This window comes from Halichoerus grypus, chromosome 1 (genome assembly GCF_964656455.1).
Source record: "Halichoerus grypus chromosome 1, mHalGry1.hap1.1, whole genome shotgun sequence".
Lineage (NCBI taxonomy): Eukaryota > Metazoa > Chordata > Mammalia > Carnivora > Phocidae > Halichoerus > Halichoerus grypus.
This window is the reverse complement of record NC_135712.1, coordinates 185,785,642-185,809,543: the sequence shown is the minus strand read 5'-3', so window position 1 is coordinate 185,809,543 and position 23,902 is coordinate 185,785,642. Positions and strand designations below refer to the sequence as shown.

Sequence of the window (23,902 nt, the reverse complement as noted above, 5' to 3'; positions counted from 1 at the left end):
TGCTGGTTAAGGACCAGGATCTGGAGTCAACTAGATTTAACCTTTAACCCCAGACCCATCTCTTGCCAGCTGTGCCACCTTGGGTGAGTCACTTAATCCTTCCATGCCTGTTTCCTCATTTGTAAACTTAGGCTAATAATAGTACCTCTACCGCAGGGCTGTTGTGAAGATTACATAACATAAAGCATGTAAAGTACTGAGCACACTGTGTAGCCCAGTGAGTGCTCAATAAATGTGTGACGCAGTGACTATTGTTATCATATTGTATTTTAAATGTTTGACAGTAAGCACTCAGACAGACAAACAACTGAGGAGAAATGGGTGTTTAACTTGAGGCATCGCTCTGAATTGTGGCTCCGCAGGGTGTTATCTGCCAACCACATCTGTTTGCATACAGTTGTGGTAACTGAGCCTTGAGTACCTTGTTCAGGTGTGTGGGCCAGTTTGCCCTGGAAGCACAAGGAATGCAACTGCGCAGTCTAAAGAAGTACAACTGAGATAAGAGAATGCATGAAGCTTTCTGGTAAAGGTATTGCCCATTAGCTCTTAGCATTTTTGAAGCAGAAATGAGCTAACAGTCAGAACAAACTTGAGATACTTAAATATTTCCCAGTAGTAATAAACTACACCTAATCTGTTTAAACAGAGAAAGCCTTTGTAACATTAGGAGAGATTAGGAGTAGAAGTAATTAACCAGCAGTCAACACTCCTCTTTCTTTCTCCCCTCAGTGTTCCCTTATAAGTCTCTCCCCTCCCCATACCCACCCCGAGACAGCAGCTGTACAAGTGAGTTTCCTGCACGAAGGGGAGGACTACCAGAAACGTTTATAGAACTAAAAATGTGTAATATTCAGAAAAGTTGGCGTTCAGACCAAAAGAACAATTTGCACTTTGATGACCTAGTCTGATCCAGCTGTCTCCTAGGCCAGACCAAGTGCTGTCAATTAGGAAGCATCTAGTATTTATGGAATGAGTGGAGGCGTGAACGAATCTGATTGATTTGAGCTGTTTTCACAGGCATCAATGAGAACATTAAATTGACGTGTGTACAAGTGCAACAGCATCTTTTTAGACACAAGGGAAGATTTACTTTATTTTTTATTGTAATTTCTCTTTAAATATAGCTGCCTTTGGGGAAAGCTTTAATTCATTTGAGTGTAAGCAATGAGTAGTTTCAGGCATTTATGCCTGGTTCTCATCATTCTTGGAAACATATTTTTAATTCCTGGGTGACTTTGAATTATTGACACTTAGTATTTATGCCTTGCCTGTTGTTTTTGTTTATTCCATATGGAGGAAACAATGTTTTAGGATTTATAAGACATTTCTCTAAAATCGGGAGTAGGGGGGAGTCCTCAGGATGAAGGCTTCTTTGGTATCTTCTTGGAAGTCTCACAGGTACCTAGATTTCAAATGTCTCAAGTGTATGTTCCTCATTCGCAGACCTGGCATTCTTCCAGAATTCCTTTTCAAAGACGGGTGCCACCCATCCATCCTGTTCTACAGGACAGGAGATGTGGTGTCATTCTCTGTATCACCCTGTGTCCAGGCCATTACCAAGACATGGCAACCGTTCCCTCTGAATGTCTCAGAATCTTCTCTGTGCCATCACCCTGCCATCCCCAAGTCCAGACTACCCCATGTCTCTCACCAGTACTATTGCAAACAGCTCCTGTTTGGTTTTCTCACTTCTGCTTTGAACCATGAACCTGCCTTCTCCACACTGCAGTCTAAGCAGTGTTGAAAATAATAAACAGTCCAATGATACTCTTGCAGTAAGCACTTCCAAATGGCAGAGTAGGGACCCTTGAAAATCTTCTCCATAAAAATGGTGAGAATGCTGTCAAGAATTGTCAAAATTAACTTTGTCAGCCTTCTGAAAATTAAGACTGGCAGGATCTGTTGAACACTTACACAGGAAATAAAGCTGAATCTCTGTAAATACAGCAAACTCTGGGGAGTTTTAATTCATTCTATTTCAAACCCCACCACCAGCTCCATAGTAACTTTGAAAACCAACTGCCCTACAACTATGATAGCTGTGAAAACCAGCAGCCTAGAAGCCACTGGAAGGGACAGAAGGGGTTTGGAGCTTCCCCAAAGTCCTATTCCCAAGCATTTGTCACTCTTTAAACTGCATGGTAGCTCCCTAAAAAGTTCCATTCCCAGAACTTATCTTTACTTGAGCTGGCTCAGGGTTCACTATGTGTCCTGTTTATTCAAAAAAAAAAAATTAGTGGCAATTATTGACCATTACAGTTGTCTGAGGTGGTGATACCAATTAAGGCTAACAACAGTCTGACCAACAAACTAAGGCTAACAACAGTCTGACCAACAAGGGAAAAGATGTCAATTGGGAGACCTGAGAAAGCCCTAATCTCTTACCTGGCTGACCTTGAGGCTCTAGGCAAGCAGGAAGTGAAGGCTGAAGCAGAGTTGTAAAATGCTTGCTAGAGCATTGAAGACATGCTCCAACATAACACATAGAGCCCCTCGGCAAGGGCCGGGAGACTCACTGGTTCAACATATTTAAGGAAATCCCTGTCTAATAATTAGCTAACCATACAGAGACTTTTGACCTAACCACACATAACAGAGAATATACACTTTACAACAATTACACCAGGTAAATCACTAAACAAAGACAGGTGGATGTGATTTCCAGAGTTGCCACATTATATCATTTGTCCAGTCTTCAAAAAATTACAAGAATGGCAAAGAAACAGTAAAATATGGCCCACATGCAGGGGGAGGGGGAAAGCACAAAGTCATGTCAAAGCAAAGCTTTTTTATATATTGTTAAGTTGGTTTTATTCAGATTGCATGTTTAAAGTTGTTAATTGTAATCCCCAGGCCAACAATTCATAAAATAACTTGGGACAAAAAGGTAAAAGGAAAAAGGAACTAAAAAGGTATACTAGAGGGGCACCTGGGCGGCTCATTCAGTTAAGTGTGTGATTCTTTGTTTTTAGCTCAGGTCATGATCTCAGGGTTGTGAGATTGAGCCCCACATTAGTCTCCGTGCTGGCTGTGGAGCCTGCTTCAGGTTCTCTGTCTCCCTCTACCCCTCCCCCCCACTCCCTCTCTTAAAAAAAAAAAGGTATACTGGGCGCCTGGGTGGCTCAGTCGTTAAGCGTCTGCCTTCGGCTCAGGTCATGATCCCAGGGTCCTGGGATTGAGCCCCACATCGGGCTCCCTGCTCCGCAGGAAGCCTGCTTCTCCCTCTCCCACTCCCCCTGCTTGTGTTCCTGCTCTCGCTATGTCTCTCTCTGTCAAATAAATAAATAAAATCTTAAAAAAAAAAAAAGGTATACTAGAATATATCAGTTTAACAAAAAAGGAGATAGTAATGGAGGAACAGCAACAAAAGACACAATACATTTAGAAAAAAATAGAATCACAGACATAAATCTTATCTTACCAGTAATTACATTAAATGTAAATAGACTAAGTACTAATCAACAGGCAGAAATTCGCAGAATGGATTTTTAAAAATCATCTAACAATATGCTATCAACAGGAGACCTACTTCAGGTTCAAAGTCAGAAATATGTTGAAAGTTAATGGAAAAAATATACCATGCAAACGTTAGTCAAAAGAGAACTAAACCAGGGGTGCCTGGCTGACTCAGTGAGAAGAGCATGCAGCTCTTGATCTTAGGGGTTGTGAGTTTGAGCCCCACATTGGGGGTAGAGATTACCGAGAGAGAGAGAAAGAACGAACAAACGAATGAACTAGACTGGCTATACAAATATCAGACAAAATAGACTTTAAAAACATGTCATTAGATATAAAGGAGGACATAATATAATCATGAATAAGTCAATCCATCAGGAAAAAGTAACAATTATAAAGACACATGTACCTAACAGCAGAGCCTCAAAATACATGAAGAAAAAAAACTGATACCAAAAGGAGAAATAGACAATTCAAGAATAATAGTTGGAGATTTTAGTAACTCCCTTGCAAGGATGGATACAACAGCTAGGCAGAAAATCAACAAAGATACAGAAGATGAAAAACATAAACCACCTAAGTTAACCAACAACAGCAGAATACACATTCTTTTAAAATGTGCATGAAATATTTTCCAGGTTCATATGTAGGTAGACTCAGTAAATGTAAAAAGACTGAAATCATACAAGTACAAAGTAGGATTTCTAACCACAGTGAAGTAAAACTAGAAATTAACAACAGAAGGAAATCTGGGAAATTCATAAACAGTACACTCCTAAGTAAGCAGTGGGTCACAGAAGAAATCACAACAGAAATTAGAAAGTACTTTCGAAGTTAATGAAAGTGAAGTACAATGTATCAAAACTTTTACACTGCTGCTAAAGCAGTACTTAAGGAAAATTTAAAGCTGTAAACAGCTCTCTTAAAAAGGAAGAATGATCTCAAGTCATTCCTCTAACCTTCTACCTTAAGAAACTAGAGAAAGGAGCAAACTAAGCATGAAGCAAGCAGAAGGAAGAAAATAACAAAGGTTAGAGTGTAAATAGATGACCTAGAGAACAGGGGAAAAAAAAAACACCACCATAAGATAAAATCAGTGACGCCAAAAGCTGGTACTTTGACAAGATCAGAAGGCTTTGATTTTGATAAAATTGGCAAACCTTTAGCTAGATTTCACCATATTATTCCTATTACTAAAATCAGGAATTAGATGACATCAGTACTGACCTTACAGAACAGAAAGGGGTTATAAAGGAATACTGTGAACAACTGTGTGCCAACACATTGGATAACTTAGATGAAATGGACAAATTCCTAGAAAGACACTACCAAACTACCATCACTGACTCAAGAAGAATTAGAAGATCCAAATAGACCTAGTACAAGAATTTGAGTTAGTAACTTTAAAACTTGTCACAAAGAAAAGCCTGGGTCGGGATGACTTGACTGGTGCATTTTACTATATGTATAAAGCATTAACACCCATCCTACACAAACTTTTCTAAAAAATAGGAAAAGGGGGGACCCTTCTCAACTCTTTCTGAGACCAGTACCCTGATAACCAAAACCAAAGACCGAAACTACAGACTAATATACACAGTATACATTATATAGTATACATTTATTATATTCTACAATGCACATATACTCAGTATAAACTTGAGCAATATACATTTGAGCAAGTATGCTCAATATGCGTTTGATAGGTGGACAGATTAAAAAAATCTGAATTATGAATAATTTCACCAATATTGGTAACATTATTCAGCTTTCAGTCCAAATTGTATGATGCTCTATTTTCAGCACATCTCAAACATTTATGTAAACCATCTGAGAATCTTGTTAAAATGCAGACTCTGGTTTTGTTGGTCTGGGTCAGGGCCTGAAATTCTGTAATTCTAACCAGGTTCTTGGTGATATAGAGGGTATGGTCCATGGGCCGTACTTAAGCAGCAGGGGGCTTTGAGGGGTAAACATAGAGTTGTATGTGCCTTTTTTTTTTCATTGTGATCATTAAGGTAGAAGATCTCTGACCCATCTTTTCTCTGACTTGATGAATCTCAACCAAACTCGACATTTACTCTAGTTTCATTGTCTATTAAAAGTCAACCTTCTGGGACATGTTTTTGGTAAGATATTTAAAGACTTTATAAATATGAGCTAATTATGTTTTATAACATCCCCTTAAGGTACTTACAAAAGATACAGATCTCTAGTTTGCTACATTCATCACAGCCACATGGCTGTTGAATAATACTCAACTATACTGTAAAGCAAATAACATGCTTAACAGGCCAACTGAAGGCTAGCCATTTAATTTCAGCTTTCACGGGTTCATGACTAGTATGTAGAAAGACCGTTGATTTTTGTGTGTTGATTTTGTGTGTAGGCTAAATATTGGTGATCCCCTCCAAAATTTATATGTTGAAACCTGATCCCCAATGTAAATGATTTTGGAGACTTGGCCTTTGGGAAGTGATTAGGTCATGAGAATTGGAGACCTCCTGGGATTAGTGCCCTCATAAGAGAGGCTCCAGAGAGCTCCCTCACCCTCTTCATATGGGGTACACATGGAAGAGAAGACTGTGAGCCAGGAAGCAGGTTCTTACCAGACACGGAATACAGTGGCACCTTAATCTTGGACTTTCCAGCCTCTGGAACTGTGAGAAGTAAGTGTTTGTTGTTTATAAGCCACCAACTCTGTGGTATTTTGTTATAGCAGCCCAAACAGACTAAAGCAGTTTTGTATCCTGTCATCTTGCTAAACTGGTAAATTCTAGGAGGTTTTCTTTTTTTTAAAGATTTTTTATTTATTTATTTGAGAGAGAGAATGAGATAGAGCATGAGAGGGGGAGGGTCAGAGGGAGAAGCAGACTCCCCGCTGAGCAGGGAGCCCGATGCGGGACTCGATCCCGGGACTCCAGGATCATGACCTGAGCCGAAGGCAGTCGCCCAACCAGCTGAGCCACCCACGCACCCCTCTAGGAGGTTTTCTGTAGGTTCCTGTGATTTTCTACATAGACCGTCAGGGTATCTGCAAATAGGCAGTTTTATTTCTTCTTTTCCAATCTGTATGCCTTTTAATTCCTTTTCTTGCCTTATTTCTCTGACTAGAACTTCCACTATTATGCTTAATAGCAATAGTGAGGGTGGATCGTCGGTTAAGCACCTGCCTTCGGCTCAGGTCATGATCCTGGAGTCTCGGGATTGAGCCCCATGTCGGGCTCCCTGCTCAGTGGGGAGTCTCCTTTTCGTTCTGTCCCTCCACCTGCTCTTGTGCGCTCTCTCTCTGTCTCTCTCAAATAAATAAATGAAAAATCTTAAAAAAATAAATAAATAGCAATGGTGAGAGTGGATATCCTTGCTTTGTTTCTGAGCTTAGGAGGAAAGCATATAATCTTTCTTCATTAAGTATGGTATTAGTTGTAGGTGTTTTTTGGTAAATGTTCTTAGTCAAGTTAAAGAAGTCCCCTCTGTTCCTAGTTATGTGGAGGTGGTGGTTGTTTATCCTAAATACTTTTTCTGCATCATTTATGATGGTATGATTTTTCTTCTTTAGCTTGTTAATATTATGATTACATTGTTTGATTATGGATTATTTGAAATGTCTTTTTAGTTTCCATGTATTGGGAAATTTTCATGTTATCTTTCTCTTACTGATTTCTAATTTGATTCCATCATGGACAGAGAACATACGTGGTATGATTTGAGATCTTCTGAATTTGTTGAGGTTTGTTTTGTGGCCCAGCATATGGTCTATATAAGGCTAACCATTTAAAAACAGAGCTAGGTCAGGAGGCAGAGCTATTCCATAGCACTTAGTTATATGAGAGCCAGGGATTTTCTGCATACAAGATACTGGCAGGTGTAGTGTTGTTGTATTGACTGCCTTTTGAACAAAAGAAGGAATGGTATTCTCAGTTGAGTCATTAGTGATGAAATTATAATAACCATAACAATAATGATGGTAAACTAACAGTACTCTTTATTGAGTCCTTATATACACTCTCCTTACTGTATTTAGAACAGAGTTAAGCATTTTACATGAGTTATCTCATTCAATCCAACAATCTACTGAAATAGATACCATTGTTTTTACCATTTTTCAAATGCAGAACTTGGAGGTCTGGAGGTTAAGTACCTCGCTTGAGGTTACAGTATCAGCGAAGGGGTAGACTCTTTTAGCCCACGTCTTACCCAGGAGCTACAAGCTTAGCTGAATGGTAGTGTTGCAAATCAGATTCAGTAAGGATTTTGGCAGGCACTTCCAGATTTAGAACACATGGCATTTCAGGCTTGGGTTCTGATTTGAAAGGTCAGAATTTACTGACAGTATTTTGAGTAGCTTAAGGTACACATGAGACAGCCTGTCATGTGTACTGCCCATTTGGTCACCCTTGTAGCCTGACGTGACTTCCCTAATGCAGATTCCCTAGGATTTTGCTGTTTGCCTCCTCTCTTCTGTCCCAGGCACTGTATCTCACTTTCAGTACAAGCAGTGCCAACATTAGCACTTGTGACTTTTATCTGTGGAGGGTCACTGTAAGGCTGGCCACTCACAGTGATTCAAAATATTAGGACTGCTTTCTTTGATCTAACTCTTTGACCTCTCCTGTTTGGTTAATTGCTTTTTGACTTAAAACATGTCATTTTTCTTTTTTTAATCCAATCTTTTTTGACTACTTTAGTTCAAACAGGGCCCCAAACCATATATATCTTAGCAGGCTGTTGATTGGCCTTTTTGTCCCTAGTTGGTTCCATTGTTTAACATCTTATGGTCAAAGGAAAGTCTGATTTCCTTTAATTATTGGAGTATAGGATATGAGTTTGGGAGAAATGTGTGTGGAAGGTAGCAATAAAATTCTATTTTATCCTTTCCCAATTGAGACATTCAAGCTCATTTAATAGCAATTAAAAACTTTTCTTAGATTATTGATATTACTTTTGATTATCTAGAATTGGGAGTTAGCATTTGAAATAAATTTGGGACTGACTGTAGTAAAAGCTTAGTCTTGCAGACCAGCCTTACAGGTCTGCCAGGTTATTTAGAAGTGTTTCAGACACTGACAGGGCTGAGCGTCCTTGTATCTAAGGAAACCTTTGAGGAGCAATGAGAACAGACCATCCAGAGGAAGATTAAGCAGTCTGCTCTCTGATAGGATGCCTTGGTTGACTTTGATTAAACAAGGCAGAAGGGCAGAGATATCCTGAGAGAGGTAGGGAGGACACTGAGTAATGGAGAGGCTTGTGTACTGAGGTGGAGAAGAGCATGTACTTTCGAAAGCCACCTTCAAATCCCAGCTCCTCCATCTACTGACTCTGTGACTTTAGGCAGGTAATTTCCTTGTGCCTTTCTTGCTTTGTTGGTGAAGTGTGGGGATAGTAATCTTGAAAGGCAGGTAGTATTGCGAAGATCAAATGACTTAATACTCAGCAGTGTTCTTGGAACATAGGAAGCATTCAGTAATTGTAAATTTTTATTATTTTTGTCTTATGTGTTAATGTTTCTTAGGGTTTCTTGTTGTGATTTTTGTTCACTGATACATACCCAGTACTCAGAATGGTGTCTAGGCATAGTAGGGATTCAATACGTGAATGAATAAATGAATGAATGAATGATGTATATAGAGTACTTGCCATGATACTTGTAAGTACTTAATACATAGTATCATAAGAGGTGCTGGCTATAGATGGCAGAGATTGGAAGCAGTGGCCAGTGTAGCTCACTGACGGTAAAAGTAGAAATAATTAGAATCATGATAGGTAAGGTAGACCTAGCACATGTCAGACGCACTTCTAAGAGCTTTATGTATACTAACTTTATCCTTATAACTACCCATTAAGATAGCTGCTAGCATCGTCTCCCATTTATGGATGAGCTGAAGCAGGGGAACTTGCCCTAGGTCATACTCCTAGTGAGTGATGATGGCACTGGGATTTAAACTTGGGAAGTCTGATGCAGAGGGCTTTCTCAAATTCTTTTTTTGAGAATCTACTGTGTGCCAGGCACTGTGCTGTGCAGATAGGCACCCACCCTCATGGAACGTCCATCTTAGGGAAAGAGCCAAAACACAAATAAGAAATAACTAGTGAGTGAAGAGAAGAATTATCTGAAGAGATAGGGGCCTGCTTTAAATGAGGGAAGTCAGGGAAGGTCCTTGTGTTGGAATGTAAGCTGAGACCTGGAGCCAGCCAGGCAAAGCATTCCAGACAGAGGGAGCAGAATTAGCAAAGGCTCTGAGGTGGGACAGTGATTGGCATGTTGGTGTAATTGTCAAGGAGATGAGAATTCTGGAGTGGAAATTATGGGGTGAATACTATGTCTTGAGGTTGCAGAGGTCAGGCAGGGCTTTCTAAGCATTGGTTTTCATTCTGACTACATTGGAGAACTACTAAGGGGTTAAGTCAGACTAGGTGATACATTGATTTAAAAACATCACAGGTTGCTGGGGGGTGGGGCTGGGGCTGGAAGAGGTAGAAGGGAACATAGCTACTGTTTAGATCAAAGACCAGATAGCAGTGATAGGGAAGATGATAAAAAATGGCTCACATTTTAAAGCACTTTGCACTGTTGAAGCATTTTATATTCATTAGTCCCTTCAAGGGGCGCCTGGGTGGCTCAGTCGTTAAGCGTCTGCCTTCGGCTCAGGTCATGATCCCAGGGTCCTGGGATCAAGCCCCGCATCGGGCTCCCTGCTCTGCGGGAAGCCTGCTTCTCCTTCTCCCACTCCCCCTGCTTGTGTTCCCTCTCTCGCTGTGTCTCTCTCTGTCAAATAAATAAATAAAATCTTAAAAAAAAAAAAAAACAGTCCCTTCAACAACCTATGAGGGAGGTGGTTATAATTACTTGACCCATTTATAGGTGAGGAAACTGAGTCAAGGCTAGTAGGTGGCATGACTGGGATTTGAATGCAGCCAGTCTGGCTCCAGAGGCCGTGCCTTTACCCACTAGGCTCTATTGTCTTTGCAAACAAAGTTCTTCCATCTGTGTCTCCCGTGGTCCATGTACTCACAGTAGCTGCGGTGAGGAAGGAACTGCAGACCCATCTCTGGCCTCCTCCCTTGGCCTCACACTCCACTCACAATCTCCTTTGGGCTTGACAAGGTCCTCCAGAGCTTGTCTTCAGCCAGGTTTCCCGCATTTTCATCGTACGGGCATTTTGTGTCTCAGTCTGTTGTGTCAGTCCTTTGGGGCCACTGTCCTCGATCTGTTTCCCTGCTGCCGTTACCTAAGTTGATCCACACTCATGCCAAAGTGACCTTTTCTATCATGTGGCTTCCTCACTTATTATTTTGGGTTCTCCCTGCTTGCAAGGGTATGGCTTAAACTCTGAAGCATGGGCCCTGACCCTCCACAGGGAGAGGGGTGCCAGCAAGCCTCCTCTGCTGGCCTGCTGCCTTTCATTGCTTACAGGGAGGAGTGTGTGGTCAGCAGTAGGATTACGAGACCACTTGAGTGTTCAGCTCACATTGTAAAAGAGTCCCTATTTGTGTATGTATCAGTCTTATGTGATTTTAATTAGTGAGAGCTGGGGCCCTTGCAGCAGACATTGCTAGTATGAATATATTTTTGTGGTTTTGTTTTGTTTTTTTGCTCACATTTATTGAGTGTTTACTACATGCTCAGCACTGAGTGCTCCCCATGGATTAGTTCATTTAATCCTCAAAATAACACTTTGAAGTATAGGTCCTGTTAACTGTATTTTACCGATGAGGAAACTGAAGTTCAGAGAGGTTAAACGATGTAAAACCATGATCACACAGCCAGTAAGAGGAAGAATAAGGACTTGAATCCAAGTAGTGATTCCACAACTGCTCTTAGTTACTGCACTGACATACTAGCGAAAGAGAAATTGCTGATGTGCATATTTGAGAATCAGACCCTGAAACGTGAATTTTTTCCAGAAATGGCCTCCAGGAATGGGATCGATCATGTCTTCAAGGGAAACCTTCTCACCCTTGAATGTGTGTATCACTAAATGGCATACCCAATTCTAGTGGATGACTCTGTCATTAAATGACATAAAGGCACAATTATAACCTTGACTTATGATGGCCCCACAGGGACTTTAATACTTTGCTTATTATTCATCAAGTAATATATGACACATACTTATTTGCTGCTTCCTATTGGTCAAGTTAGGCATTGTCAGGCCCTTTCACTAGAGCAGGAAGCCAGACAAATACAGAACTTTTTCTAGCGGGAGGAGATTAAGGTTCACACGGCTAGATGGATTGTTACAGATTGGGCATGGTACATTGTGGAAAGGCTAACTAAGGCAGTGCTCTGGGAACATACAACAGGGTCTGCCTAGCCAAGTCTCCAGGACGGTGACCTCGAGGCTGAGAGTGAACGGAGTAAAGCAACAAGCCAGGTAAAGATGTGGAGAAGGTTGTGGTTCCAGGCAGATGGAACAGCAGGTGCCTGGGTGCTGTACAGGAGAGAGCATGATGTGCTCCAGGAACAGATCAAAGGCCAGAAGGGCCAGCTGCAAAGAACCAGTGGGGAGAGGGGCAGGTCAAAGCTGTTCGAGGCCTCGTGGGCCAGTTTTTATCCTAAGAGCAACTGCAAGCTATGGAAGGGTTCTAAATGCTGGTCGTTACCTCACAAACAGACAGCGAGAGCTTGTTTCTCGGGATCCGTGCTAGGGAAGGCAAGGAGTCTGCTGTCAGGCAGGACTACAGAGGTGTCTGCTTATACCTTACCATTCATAAGTCATGACTCAGTGAGCGAAGGTCTGCAGTGGGATAATGAATGGTGTGAGTAAGAGCACAGTGGAGAGGGCAGTGGAACTGGTTCTTACTAAATGGTGGGAATTCCAGGAGGAAGAGGGGGAAGTTTTCCATGCTACAGGAACTGTTCTGGCCAAAAGATAGGATTGTGGGAAGACAAGGCAGGCTCTGAGAAGGCCAGGCAGTCTTGAGACTGCAGCAGGTTAGCTCAGACCAAAGAGATAGGAGAAGCCAGAGTGCTAGGGGCCTTGGTCCAGGAGAGGTTGGTCAGGGCTTCAAGCCCTATTTTGGAGCCAGCAGAGGTCTTCAAGGAGAGGAATAGTGTTAATGCATTCTAGGGCTCTAGCTTTGGCAGTAGGGTGGAGGAGGCTGAAAAGGGAAGAAACTCTGGTTCTGTTAGGAGATCTGTCCTGGTGTGTGGAGGCCACCACTGTGGGTACCGGCAGTGGGATTGGCGTGGAGGAGGCAGATTTAGGCAGTGTTTCTTGGGAGAATGTTGGGAGTTGCCTGGGCTTGTGAGCCCCGTGTATCTGGGTGCAAATGTCAACTCTGCTTCTTACTAGCTTGTAAGGTCTTAATGTCTATGTGCCTTAGTTTCCTGAGCACTAGTGTGGATGCATGACTCCTATCTCACAGGCTGGGGAGGGGGCTGTTGCATAAGCGCTGTCTAAGCTCTCCTAGAGCTTTGCATGTATAAACTCTTTTTTTTTTAAAGACTTTATTTATTAGCAAGAGAGAGAGTGCAAGAGTGCACAAGCAGGGGGGAGGGGCAGAGGGAGAGGAAGAAGCCGACTCCCCACTGAGCAGGGAGCCCGATGCGGAACTTGATCCCGGGACCCAGGGATCATGACCCGAGCTGAAGGCAGTGGCTTAACCGACTGAGCCACAGCAGGCGTCCCTGTATTAACTCTCTTAATCTTTCAATCTTGTGAAGTGCCCAGTAAACTCGGTACTGTTTATCATTACCATTTGACACATGAAGAAACTGAAGTTCAAGAAGCTTAAAGACTTGCCTAAGGACACACTGGATTCAGTGATAGGGAGTGGTCCTCTCCCTTAGCCACTCTGCTTACAATACCTGTGATAGAGAGTAACTAGTTGGGGGGCGGGGGAGGTGGAGCCATTTGAAGAGAAGACACCTGAGCCAGACCTGACAGTGTGTGAATGTACTAGGCATCTTATGACGAGAAAGGGCAGAGCCTAGCTGAGAATAGCTTTCTGGGTCTAAGGAGAGAATGGAGGACAGTGTGCCTGGAGCAGAGTGGGCCAAGGAGAGAGGAGCAGGGAGGGAATAAGGGAACAGAGAGTGAGAAGGAGGTGGATGAACATCTGGCGGGGCCCTGGGGGCTGTGCTAAGGGCCGAGATTTTATTCCCAGAGGAGTGGGAAGCCACTGGAGAAATGTTAATGGTAGTGATGTGATCTGCTGGAGGACTTAAAATCACTTTGGCAGCCATGTGGAAGAGATTGTAGACCAGCTGGTAGATGGACTTCTTCCATAGTCCATCAGAAAGGTGCTGGTGGGAGGCTCTACAGCAGTGGCTTAGATAATGGAGAGAAGTGGACGGAGATTTTAGAGTAGAGCCAAGCAGACATGCTGGTGGCTTGGATGTGATGAGGGAAGGGGGGAGTCAGAGATGACATTTGGGTTTTTAGTTTGAGCAATCAAGGAGATGAATAGTCATTTACCCAAGAGAGGGAAAGTTTTGCTGGGTGGGAACAGGGCAGGGTGGAAAGTGGAGTTCTCTTGGACATGCTTATTCCTTTTGAGATGTATATAAGACGTCCAGATGGCAATGTCTAGTAGGCAGTTGGATATATGAGTCTAGACAGAGCTCAGGAGCCATCTGGGCTAGAGACGGAAATGTGGGAGTCGTTGGCATGTAGAAATTGGGGAGCATGGGAGAAGGGAGACACCCAGGGTACTGCAAAGGTGGAATACTTTGCTTACAACACACACGTTCTGTTGTTGGACTCAGTTCTCAAAATGGGGATAGTAGCACCAAAGTGACTGAATACATTCCCTCTTTAGGGTCTGGTTTCAGGCAGAGAGCCTTCATTCTACATTTGCCTGTGGAGGTTCTGCACACGTGCTAGTGTATACATGTGCTTAAACCCAGTCCTTCCTAGTATGCTGGCCTGGGGTGTCCAAAGTACATTGATGGCCTAGATGTGGGTGCTGGGCTACTTGCTAATTGGAAGATTAGAGTGACCTGAATCCTGAAAAAGATTTAGGGCTTACACACAATAAAATCCATTCTTTCAAACTACTTCAGAGTCCAGGGAGCCAGGTACAATTTAAGAACTTTTCATGATTTTGAAGTATATAATGGTCTAAGTTGTATGTTTACAGTGTACTTTTTATAAACTTTTTAAAAAATTCAATAGTAACTAATTTTTATAAACTCTATTTCATTTTTTGGTTTAAATCAATCTTTTACCTCCTTGCATTTGGGCAAGTTTTATATGTTAATTTGTAGATAGGCTGATTATAAACTTATGCTTTAAAAATATTCAGAAACATACATACTGTCTCTCACAAAAATTTCATTTTCTCTGTTGCCACAACATTCCACATTCTGTTCCTGTTGCTAAGGCCTCTGGAATGTCCCAGTGCAGAAAAAGGATATAGAACTCTTTTTTTTTTCTCCCGAAGACATTTTATTTAAATTATTTTGTATCTTTAGCTTACTTCCAAATATGGATATCTGGAAGTAAAGAATTTAGAAAGCTAAAATTAAAGTTGCTTTCGATTTTCATAACTGGAACTCAGTTTCTGAGGGTAGCATGAATTGGATTTAAGTGTACCATGTTTCTTTCCACGGGGATTGTGTGTGCGCGCGCACACACACATACACACATATGATCATATGCACCCAGTGTGTGCGCGAGTGCACACACACACACACACACACACACGATCATATGCACCCAGGCAGGCTTTTTCGGGAGTGTGATGTGCTGGTGAGATATTAAGAACTGAGCTCACAGAGCACACCTGAGTTTGAGTCCTGGTTATGCTTTCTTGGTGGGTGATAGTAGACAAGTTCATGTCTCTATCGGTAAAATGAGGATTTTATTGTAGGATAAACCATATAAAAAGTCCTTAGCACAGGGCCTGGTACATAGCAATCTCTCAGTAAAGGCCAGCTGTTTATCCTCATTATTGTCATCATCGATTGCAAATGATCTTAAGTTATTGAGGAAACTGAAGTTTTTACAGAAGTATAGATTCCTGGTCCGTTACACAATGACTCCTATCCTATTTTTACTAGTGTTTCTAAATCTCACAAAAGGAAGAAAGGAATCACAGCAAAAAAGAACAGTTTTCTATATAAAGGTTATTGTGGCTAGTTGAATTGCTATTACTTGAAAGGATTGGTACAGTTCTTAATTTTTTAAAGTTGTTTTATTTATAAAGGGGTTGGGGGGCTAGTCCCTAGAAGTATTTGGTGTCTGGCAAAGTGATATATTTTAAACAGCATTGCTTAACATTGAGTGCTGTGGGAAGCCACACAAAACCACCACATTGCAGTCGCCTAAATCTAAAGTGAGACAATTTAATGCTGTTTTAACTACCATTTAATTAATAAAACTAATTGAGTCAATTTCATTAATGAAACTGATATTTATAGACATTTCATACTTCACAGCTGTAAATTATGAATGCTATGTTCTGTAATTCAGATTTTCTTAATTGGTCTTGTATTGGAGGCATTTAGCACAGGGGTATATGGAACTTAAAGGAAACTATTTTATTTTTAAAATGAAATATGTCAAGAAATTGTGGCCATGGAAAATGGCTTATTACATGTTGATCATTGCATGGATGTAACCTTTCCTTTTCCCCCACACGTACTGTTTTTAACTTAATGTGGGCATGCTTTCAAGGAAAATAGCACATTGTTTGGTTCTTATTTTTCATTAAATTATTAAGCTTAGTCACAGAAGTCAGTAGTCTACTAGAAGCTTCTTGCATTATCTAATCAGTTTATCAAAGGTGTTCAGCTCTGACATACCAACTTAATGGAGGTGGAAACTGGAAGGAATTTCTAGAAATCACGTTCCTCTGATCTTCAAGGGACCAGATCCAAGCCATTGTTGTGAGTCAGAATGGAATCCCAGCTACTGACGTAGACAAAGTACTTCATCTCTTTGTGAATCAGTTTCCTCCTTTTTAGAGTGGGGTTGTAATGGTATCTACCTAGGTAGTTGTGAGAAAAGAATGAGATCATAGCACCTAGAAACTACTCAGTGCTGCCACTGCATCCCAGAATCTTGTTGGTCCCTGGTATATTTCAGATTTATAGCTAGCGATCTGTGCAATTTAGTGTAATAGAAACTGTTTAAGAAAATCTGAACTATATCCATGTGTAGATATTAGATTAGTAATTTGATGCTTTTAGACTATAATCACTTTACATCTCCTCAGGGCATTTTCTTTTTCCTGTAAAACTACCATGATCACCCAAGCTGGAGAAAGTGTGAAATTAAATCTTACAGGAAAGAAAACGGATGCCAATTAGTTTTGGATCTTTTTTCCCCTTTAAACTTGGTATTTGGTCTACTAAACTATTTGTCTAATTGAAATATGCTAATTATCCATTCATTGCAGATATTCTAAATAGTGTACAATACTTATTTAAATTCAGCAAATATCTTTTTTTTTTTTTAAGTAATCTCTATGCCCAATGTGGGGCTTGTACTCAACAACCCAGAGATCAAGAATCCCATGCTCTACTGACTCAGCCAGCCAGATGCCCCTAAAATCACCAATTTTGATTTAAGACATTAGATTCTGGATCTGAAATGTTAGCACTGTTCCCTACCTGGATTATTGTTAATAAATAATTATTCATGGTTAGGACTTTTTAGTTAACCACATATTACCAAATATCAAGTCACTTTCAGTTTTTGTGTATATGCAGATAGTTTAGTTTTACATTTGTGTTTTAATTAACTTAACTGTAAAAAGTTCAACTTGTATCTTGCCCTAGTCTAGTAACTGAACTGAGATTAATGCATGAAATGCTGTGTTTGTACCAAAGTTCCTTGTGTTCAGGAGCACCAGTATGTGAGCAAAAGGACTAGAGGTTCTTGTGACCTGAAAAAAGAGTATAAAAATAATTTTCTTTGTATTACATGCTGACCAAACCGGCAATTTTACTCTTCAGTGAAACCTCTGCTTCCTTTCTTAACTGTTCCATAGAACTCAGAGACCAAATGGCTGGAATAGAATGCATAGTTAAACAAATCAAACCATTAGATGATACAGCTTTGTGAATTGCTAAGCATTTTATGTGGTTGAAGATTCTTACCCATAACCCTTGGTGGAGTTCATCTAAAGTTGCTTTATTGTGTGAGTGTATTCATTGTTTGCATTTTAATAGATTTGTCTGTTTCACCTCATACTGATGATTTTTGGTGCCTTTTATTTTAACTCTGAACAGTGTTTCTGTAAGCCTGATTTGATTTCTCTCTTAATAGTCATGGTGCCTCAGTGACTTTTACATGTTACTGGAGTAACATTTGAACTGGTGTACCTCATCTTAGGGCAGCTCCTTTAGAAAGTATTGCTAGCCTAAATGGTTTCATATTCATCAGAACCAGATGAGTGAGTGATGCTCTTTCTTTGTTGCAGACATGCCAATATTTGGTCTGTGTCCAGCCCACGATGATTTCTACTTGGTGGTGTGTAACGACTGTAATCAGGTTGTCAAACCGCAGGCATTTCAATCACATTACGGTAAGTGCTCAACCATTTAAAAATCATTATTAGAGGGTAAAAGGTAAAGCAGGATTAAACTGAAGGCCAGGGCGCCTGGGTGGCTCAGTCGTTAAGCGTCTGCCTTCGGCTCAGGTCATGATCCCAGGGTCCTGGGATCGAGTCCCACATCGGGCTCCCTGCTCAGCGGGAAGCCTGCTTCTCCCTCTCCCACTCCCCCTGCTTGTGTTCCCTCTCTCGCTGTCTCTCTCTCTCTCTGTTGAAAAATAAATAAAATCTTTAAAAAATAAAATAAAATAAACTGAAGGCCAGTGACAGCATGGATAGGATATAATATCCCTCCCTCTGTCAGGTTTTCTAATTCATCGAATGGGTTAATGCCTATCAGATGTTGGGTATTTTCTGAATTTTATTAAAAGTGATGTGTATATTCTAATTTATTGAAATTAGACAAGGAGAAATGTATTTTATAAAATCTCTGGAAATAATTGAGTCAGTATAGTGAAAGGTTTATTTCCTTCTAGACCTCATGGTTGTGAATTTAGTGGATGGTAAAATCATATATACACAGTGTGGATACATGTCTTTCTTAAAGGAAATGTGATTTTGAAACTTCCAAGTTCAGTAGTTCTAAATCCAGCTTGACATCATGTTCAATTTGTGAATATGATGAAGTTATCACATCTTCTCCATTAAAATGCACATATACTTAGAAATGAAGCAATGTGTCTTTAGGGATTTCATGAACCCCTGAGCCATCCCTGGGCTTTTAGGCTCCACGCCTGCTGTCTGGGTGTTTAATCATGGAAGAATCCAAATAAAATGGCTTTGCTTTGTTATAATGCCACCTAAAGACATAGTTTTATACCCAGTTGGGTTCAATAACAGCTCAGAAGTATTTGAGTCTACACCTTGATTCAGGCTTGAGGATGTGTAGTATGATCCTTATTTACCTCCTTGGAGTTTGCAATCTAGCTTAAGAGACAGGCAAAACTAACTAGAAATACTTTTTAAACAACTGTGAGTTGTTTCTTCATTGTCCTCAGTATTACAGATGCAAGCTTGAGACAGAATAACAACGGGATCGTTCTATAGATAGAGTGTTTAAGTGAGGCTTCTGAGGAGGTAACCCTGGTGACCCGAACTGTAAGTGATGGGATGGAGCCACCCATGTGGCAATCGGGAGTAAGAGCATTCTTATACAGAGGGAAGAGCTGGTGCACAGTTGACCACCATAGGTGGAGGGTAGTTAGTGAAGGGAAGTAGAGACTAGAGAGGTCTGCGCTTGTGGGCAGGGACCCTGATCGTGCACAGCCTTGAAGGCCAGAATAAGAAGCAGCTTGGGGGCATTGTAGGGCTTATTATATAAGAAAGTAACATAGGCCGACCTCACTGGTGAATTTGCTGAGAATAAATTGTAGAAGGGTAGAAGGGATGAGTTCAAAGGCAAGACATGATAACAGACTAAGGCTAAGGTGGGGCACTAGAGCAGGGGAAACAGCATAGCTTTGAGGCACATTTTAAAGCTAAAACTTACAAGGCTTGCTGTTGGGACAACAGTTGTTTTAAGAGTCATGTCATCATATCAACATCCCCCCATGTTTTCCTGAAGGAATAGATTTTTTTATGTAACCAGAAAAAGGTTTTTTGAGTTTCTGATTCTCAGTGAAGCCCTGGGGTAGGCTCTAGAGTGAGTACAAAGGTGAATAAGATATTGTCTTCCTGATTAAGAGTCATAGAGGTTAGTATTGGAAAAGGCAGTTAATCAATTGCCAAGTATTTTGGAGTTCAGGATTTTTAAGCCAAACTAGACTGGATTTAAATTTAAACTTGAAAGAACTATAAGCTATTCATTTGCCCTGAGAAAGTTTTCCATCCTCAGCTTCCTTTGTTACAGTGTCAGAATAGTAATAGCAACCTCATAGGTTCTTAGTGACCATAAGTGAAACGACATGGTAAAGCGCCTCATACAATGCCTGACACATAATAGGCATGAGCGAGAGAGAGAAGTACAGCTGTGGATACAGGAAGGTTTGTGTCTAACGTCAAAAAATAGTCCAGGGTCTTAAGAATAAGGAGGAACACAAATTGCTTCTTGATGAAAAGGCTTCTTAGAGAAAATTGCCTTCGGGTTAGGCAGTTCTGAAGAGTAGAATGGATCTGTTGTCCCATGTGCAAATGTTTTTCTTCAGTTTTTAGGTATGTAATACATGTCCATTGTGGAGGATGCAGAAAATACTTTTTAAAAATCACTTATAATCCCCTAAAATGGAAGTGTTTTGATGGGGATGGATAGGGCTACCATACCTAACTTCACAGTTTGTGCGCTGAACAGCCACATTTGGTGGCCCTAGGTTGGCAGTAGCGATGATATGAGCAGAGGCAGGAAATTGCACGCTGTCTGGGATGGACTGCATGGAGTCTCCATTGGCCAGGGCTGATGTTCCCACACATGGATGGGCAGTGTGCCGAGACAGGCTGGGGCTAGCTGTCAGAGCCTCAGTGCCCATTAGACGCCCCTGGCCTTGATGTGTCGTGGGGATGTGCTCCAAGTTTCTTAGCCCCAGAGTGGTGACTTAGTGGTCCTCCAGAGAGGATGGGTGGGGGGCAGACTGGATCAAAAGGGACCAAAAACGGCAGTGTGAAAACAGCTGCAGCTTAAGGCAAGGCCCACTAAAAATGTGTTACCTCTTCCAGGACTCCCTTAGGCAGAAAGGGGCCCTTTTGGTCCCCTCTTCCAGAAGCACCTCACACAGTTGTTCCAGCGTATCTTATGGAAATGATTTTCTTTCTCTCACTCTCTTTTTAAGAATGTCAGTGTACTGGGGACAGGGGTGAGGGAGTCCCATAAAATCACATTTTTACCCTTTTTCTCTACCAGTCCCTCGTCCACCCAGTATCTTCTAATAAGATACTTGTAGAAGGAGAAAGGAATGGTGGTCACTTCAAACATGTAAATGAGAAGATGTGAATGCAAGATTCACATACTCAAATGCCTTTTGTGGCTATGCAGGGGCTGGGATGGGACTGATAAAGCCACTGGGTGGGGGTGGGCTTGGTCCCTCTAGTGGCAAGAGAAATATTAAAGCTGTAAGAGAGAAGAGTCCCTGGCAGGAAGTTGGGGCCCAAGTGTTCTGAGAGAGGTTTTTGGCTGGGAAATGTTGAAGGACCTCCCTCTGTGAGGCAGAACCAAGGAGAAGGCTGATGGCAAACAAACAGGAGGTTTGGACATGCGTAGATGTGAGGCATTGGGTGCAACTGCATGAAGTGGAGGGAAGCACCATGTGATGACCCTGGGGAGATTTGGGACCCACACACCACTCACCTGGAGGGAAGGAGGGGTGGGCAGGGTCTCCAGTGCCAAGAAGCATTCCCGGTGCTGCCAGTGTCTCTTCTATCCTTGGGGATAGGGGTTATAACAGGAAAAGTTTGGTTTTGGTTTTGGTTTTTTTGTTTGTTGTTTTTTTGGAACCCATGTGTTTTTTTGTTGTAATTCCCCAAGGCGCATTCTTATGTGTTAACACCAAAAAGAGATTTAAATTCAAAATCCTTCCCAGTGGCCATTATAGTTTGTTTATTAGGTATTAGGAAGAATCCATACCTGCCAATCGAGGGATTCTCTTTTCTTATCTTTGTGCATGAAATTGGTGAAAATGTGTGGGCAGTCTTCTGTGAATTAATGTATTACTGATAATCATCTGTGACTTTTATGAACAAGTGAGCAGTTGCTGCAAAATCCAACAGGCAGTTCCTTTAAAACCACTGCTGCCAGGGCAGAGAAGGAAGCCACAATAGCAACAAGGCTTGTAAATCGGTTCTTGGTGGTGGTAATGTTACTGTGAATTGGTGAGCAGCTTATTACCAAGAGTAGTGAGAGATAATATACTTTTTTGCTAGCCGAGCTGCTTTTTTGGGAGCTAACGATTAACCAGGATTTCCATGTGAGCAATGATGTTGATTGATAGTAGTGTCATTTTGGCATTCCCAGTTTCTCATTGGTCTATTTGCTTTCATAGTATAGATTGCTTTTTTTCTTGGAAGCGGCGTAGTAATATCATACTTTCTTGATGTTGTCTTAATGTTTTGAACTAGTCCGGGATACTGCATATTTTTCCTTTAGTTACTTGGTATTTTTGAGAGCAAGATGTTCCTTACTGTTAATTTCAGATTTGAAAGTATAATTTGAATCATTGGATCCCAAACCTGCTGTGCATCTGAATCAGAGAGGAGCTTTCTAAATGGGCAGCTTCCCAAGGACCATTCCGACTGACTAGATGGGAATCTCTGGGATAGGACCTAGCAATCTACATTCTAAACCACTCCGGAGATGGATTCTGACCCCCAGGCTGGCCGGGATGCCCTGGGATCACAGCAGATCCCTCCACTCTGTCAGGGTTGTTGCTTTGTGTTCGTGGTGCCTGGCACAGTGACTGATGTAGATTGGCACTCAGCAATTTGTTGAGTCTAGCAAGGATGGCTCGAAAGGAGGCCCTTGTTTTTTTAAACTGATTTTTAACTTTTTTTATTACATGCTGGAAATGCCCTGTTAATTGCCTCTAAAACTTTGAGTACGGAGGAGGGCTGAGATGGTGCCGTTCCTTAGGGCCAGAAGCACCCTTCTTTTGAGGTTGTTGACCAAGGTGGGAACCTCAGTTATCTAGTAATAAATGTGTTGGTCCTAAATTGGCTACTGAATAGCATAAAATGTGTAGTCCTATTTACATATGTTGGCTATGGATCTGAACAGGTTGGGTTCGCTGGTGATTTGTGGGGTGTCTTTGGGGTTTTGTTTTGGAAGAGCTTCCCAAGTGATTCTGACACACTGTGTGCATGTCCTGGTCTTTGCTCTGCTGCTTCTCTTTGAGTTTGCTTACGAAGAATACCTTAATTCCTCTCAACCTGTGTTTTGTGCAGACGTGAGGTGATCTTACCTAGGTTAAATAAGTGAATGCTGGTCGTTCAGCTTGGACAGGTGCCACAGTTAGAATCTCTAATAAATTGAAACCCTGCTTGAAAGTCAGCTGTTAAAGTATTTTGCCCCAGGTTAATTAAGTTGACCCATTTGTTCACCTTTTGGCTCAGCCCTGCGTCCCTGAGCAAGGCCTCATGGTCACATGTGCCTCTGCCACCTTTCCCCGATTTTAATCAATTGGGTTCTCTATTTATGATGTGCTTACATAATTCCACTTAATATTTTTCTTTAAATCAAACCACTTCTATTTAAATAAATCCTTTACAAAGAAAATCTAACCAGAATCATCAACAGGAAGACTGGTGGTGTTTTCCAGAGATGCTAAGTGTAAAAATAAATAAAGTGAAGAGGTGATTAAATTCTTTGTTGATGTTCTTCCTGTGCTAGCTCTGAGCCCTGAGGCCTGCTCCCTTTGTGGAAAAGGAGACAAGCACGTTTTAGGCAAGTGTTATCCACCCGATAGTGTGGTGTTTGTTACCAAGAATTGAAAGAGATTTGGGAAAGGAGTAAGTTGTCACTTGAGATTTAATGTTGTTAATGATGGGGAGTGATACCTACTCAATGTTTTGGGGAACACCGGCTCAAGCTGTTGGATTTGGTTTCTTCTCATGTTTAAGGAGCTGTCTGTCCCCTGAGGCCAACCCCAGCCCTAGGAAGTTGTCATGCCTAAGAAGCAGATTCTCAAGTCACATTTTGATCTGCAAAAGGATCACAGAGGACAAATACCCTTGATCTTTTATCAGTTGGTATTTTGTATTGATTATGTACTGAGCCCCTTCCAGTCACCGTGAGTGGTGTGTGAGTCTGGTCCTCAGCGTAAAACCTATTTCCTCTCTCAGACCTCTGTTCATAGATGGGAGGTGTGGTGGAGGGTTGGAATTTTATAAGTCTGGCTTTTTCTTAACTGTGAAAGTAACATTAGCAGAAATACTGCTGTGATCTTATATCTTTCTCTACTTGCAGATATTACGATCCTGCAAAATTAACAGCCGCACACATCGCTTGAATTTAATGTTC

The 23,902-nt window shown here is 41.4% G+C and overlaps 1 protein-coding gene across 1 annotated transcript in view; it reads left to right on the top strand.

Annotated features, from left to right (window-relative positions):
- Positions 1-23,902, top strand: part of ATXN7 (ataxin 7) — a 91,102-nt gene that overhangs the window by 24,038 nt on the left and 43,162 nt on the right. Inside the window, exon 4 of the mRNA XM_036117110.2 lies at positions 17,830-17,934. Within this exon, the coding sequence (XP_035973003.1) occupies positions 17,830-17,934 (105 nt within the window). The remainder of the gene's footprint in view (positions 1-17,829; positions 17,935-23,902) is intronic.